Here is a 2,500-nt window from a genome sequence, read left to right as displayed (position 1 = left end):
GAAGGTTCAGGCTGCAAGAGACTCCATTCCAGTGAGCATTTCCACTGGCAAGTGATGAAGCAGAATGAGAATTGGTACAATTTGCCAGAACAGCAGGTGATTACTTTAGAACATTCCTTTTGCAATCCCGCAGAAGACGGCGTCGATTTACCTCGGATAGATCCTACTCATTTGAAGGCGTCAGCTAGAGGTCTTCTTATATTAATGGGACGTGATACCTGGTCAGCCGATTTCAAAACAATGATGCTGACTAACTCGTCTAAAAGTCAAATACTGAAAATACGCAGGTTATGTACACAGTACATAGATGGACAAGAGATTAAGCCATCCAATTTCCTTTGGTACTTCTTGGATATAAAGAAAAACTGGGTTCAATATGGACTTTCTGATACAACAGGGGAGGCTAAATTAATAGTAAATGCAACATCTAAAGACATTGAAAAACATTACCGTCAAAATCCAGCATCCACTTATTCCTTCAAGAGTACAGCTTTCCATTATGTCTTAGATTTCACGAGCATGACTCAGACAAATCAGAAAACAAATGTAGTAAGGCAGGTGAGACGACGTCCTGAGCCTCACCTAAAAGACCAGAAGCAAGACTCTGAAGATGAGAAGAAGCCCAAAGACCTTCCTTCGTCATGGGAGATAATGCAACCTGAAGAAAGGGTCCGTACAGTAACTTTGGCCCCATCCTCAAGTGAATACCAGACAGTCACTGCTCTTTTGAATGGCCATATTTCTACTTCTGATGTCATCAAGATTGATAGGGTACAGAATCCATACTTGTGGCGTGCATTTGGAAACAAGATTACTGAAATGTCATCCGTGCTAGGTGACAAAACGAAAGTAGATGTCCGGCAGTTATTCCACGGTACAAACCATAATGTGGTTTCTAGTATCTGCGCAGAAAACTTTGACTGGCGTCTTCATGGTTCAAGCACTGGACAACTTTATGGTCGTGGGACCTATTTCTCAACTGATGCTGCATACTCTTATAATTATTGTGGACCCGATGGTGCAGGAATGAAAAACCTTTTTATTGCACAGGTTGCAGTGGGAGCTTTTACCGTTGGCAACTCATCGATGGTGCGACCTCCTCCCAATCCTGCAACTGGCATGCTTTTTGACTCAACTGTGGATCGGGAAAGCAATCCAAGCATCATTGTCAAATATGATAAACAGGAATATTACCCTGAGTACATATTAACTTTGACATAATATTGACCGTTGTATGATAGTTGCCACTTAAATGGCCTTGTTCAACCTGCATCTGTGTTTGTTTGCTGATTTTCAAAGTACACCACTACACTTTTCCAGACTAGGGCGATTAGCGTCGTTGGGGGAGGGGTAAAACTGGGGATTAAGAGGACACGTACCCTGTCCTCTGAAGATCCTCACAATATCTTATTAAATGACAAATATGTTTACCATTAATTATGCAACAATGTCTTCAAATTAATTACCATTGAAGTTAAGCTTTGATTCTTGTTTGTGGTAAAGGGACCAGTGGTCTGATTTTATTTTTGCTAAACAATGTCTAAAAAAAATATGTGGTACAAGTAATTTTTTACAGAGACTGCATGAAAAAATTGCATGACTATATTTTCCTTTCTTTTACCATCATGTAACTGTAGAGGCTTGATGTATGGGGATATATACTATAAATTTAAGAACCACTTTTTATCACCCCTGTTTTATCATAATACATTCTTGAGATTGATAACCCTACAAACCTTACACGGTTGATGGTGTCATTTCAAAATAAATATGTAATGTTCATTGGAATATGATGGCTGGTAGTATGGAATGTCATTATTTATCAATATCTGATTTTAACTGATATTATGCCTTTATTTGGTTTATATTTACTTGTAAATAATGGAAGTAGATAATCACAGATCTTTATGTTGTTTTGCCTGACCAGAACATAGTCCTATTTTTTCAAGGCCATTGCTCTTTAAGTTATAGCCACTCATGCCCGTGAATCGAAATAAGACAATGGTCAGTGTTGCAAGTAAGAGCACATGGAGGCAGCAAATGATTATAGCTTTCAATACGCCCGGGTTATTATTTGGTAAATTGAATCTTTAACAAGAATGATTTGCCTCCGACTGTGTTTTGACATGTATCATTATATCATATGCAGTATTTTAATAAACGCTCAAAATATTTCTTGTTCTTTAACATCCCATTTACTTCAAGCAGTGTGTAGTATGTGTTAAATGAATTGTGACTCGTACCGCTGCCTGTATTGTACCGATAGGCATACAGCAGTATAGATATAACAGGTATCAGAATCTTAAATATTAAGATTTCAAATATATACTCTCGACCTGTTTCAAACTTTTTCTTGAGAGTGAGACAAAGAAGACAAACAGAGAGAGAGAGATCTTGATACTTACCCTTTTCAAATATATACTCTCGACCTGTTTCGAGGTTGGGAGGGAGAGAGAGAGAGAGAGAGAGAGAGAGAGAGAGAGAGAGAGAGAGAGAGAGA

At 38.4% G+C, this 2,500-nt stretch overlaps 2 protein-coding genes across 3 annotated transcripts in view; one reads left to right on the top strand and one right to left on the bottom strand.

The window, feature by feature from the left end:
- The window catches only part of LOC113825143 (protein mono-ADP-ribosyltransferase PARP12), a 44,501-nt gene extending 42,327 nt beyond the window's left edge, over positions 1-2,174 (top strand). For both annotated transcript variants that reach the window (XM_070116532.1, XM_070116531.1), the window contains one exon: positions 1-2,174. This exon is cut by the window's left edge and continues 1,299 nt beyond it. In XM_070116532.1, the coding sequence (XP_069972633.1) occupies positions 1-1,221 (1,221 nt within the window). In that variant the 3' untranslated portion in view covers positions 1,222-2,174.
- LOC113821083 (organic cation transporter protein) overlaps positions 1-2,500 on the bottom strand; it is a 302,263-nt gene that overhangs the window by 171,084 nt on the left and 128,679 nt on the right. The gene's annotated exons all lie outside the window — the stretch shown is intronic.

The sequence above is a fragment of the Penaeus vannamei genome, chromosome 39 (assembly GCF_042767895.1).
Source record: "Penaeus vannamei isolate JL-2024 chromosome 39, ASM4276789v1, whole genome shotgun sequence".
Taxonomy (NCBI): Eukaryota; Metazoa; Arthropoda; class Malacostraca; order Decapoda; family Penaeidae; genus Penaeus; species Penaeus vannamei.
This window is presented reverse-complemented; position numbering and strand designations above follow the sequence as displayed.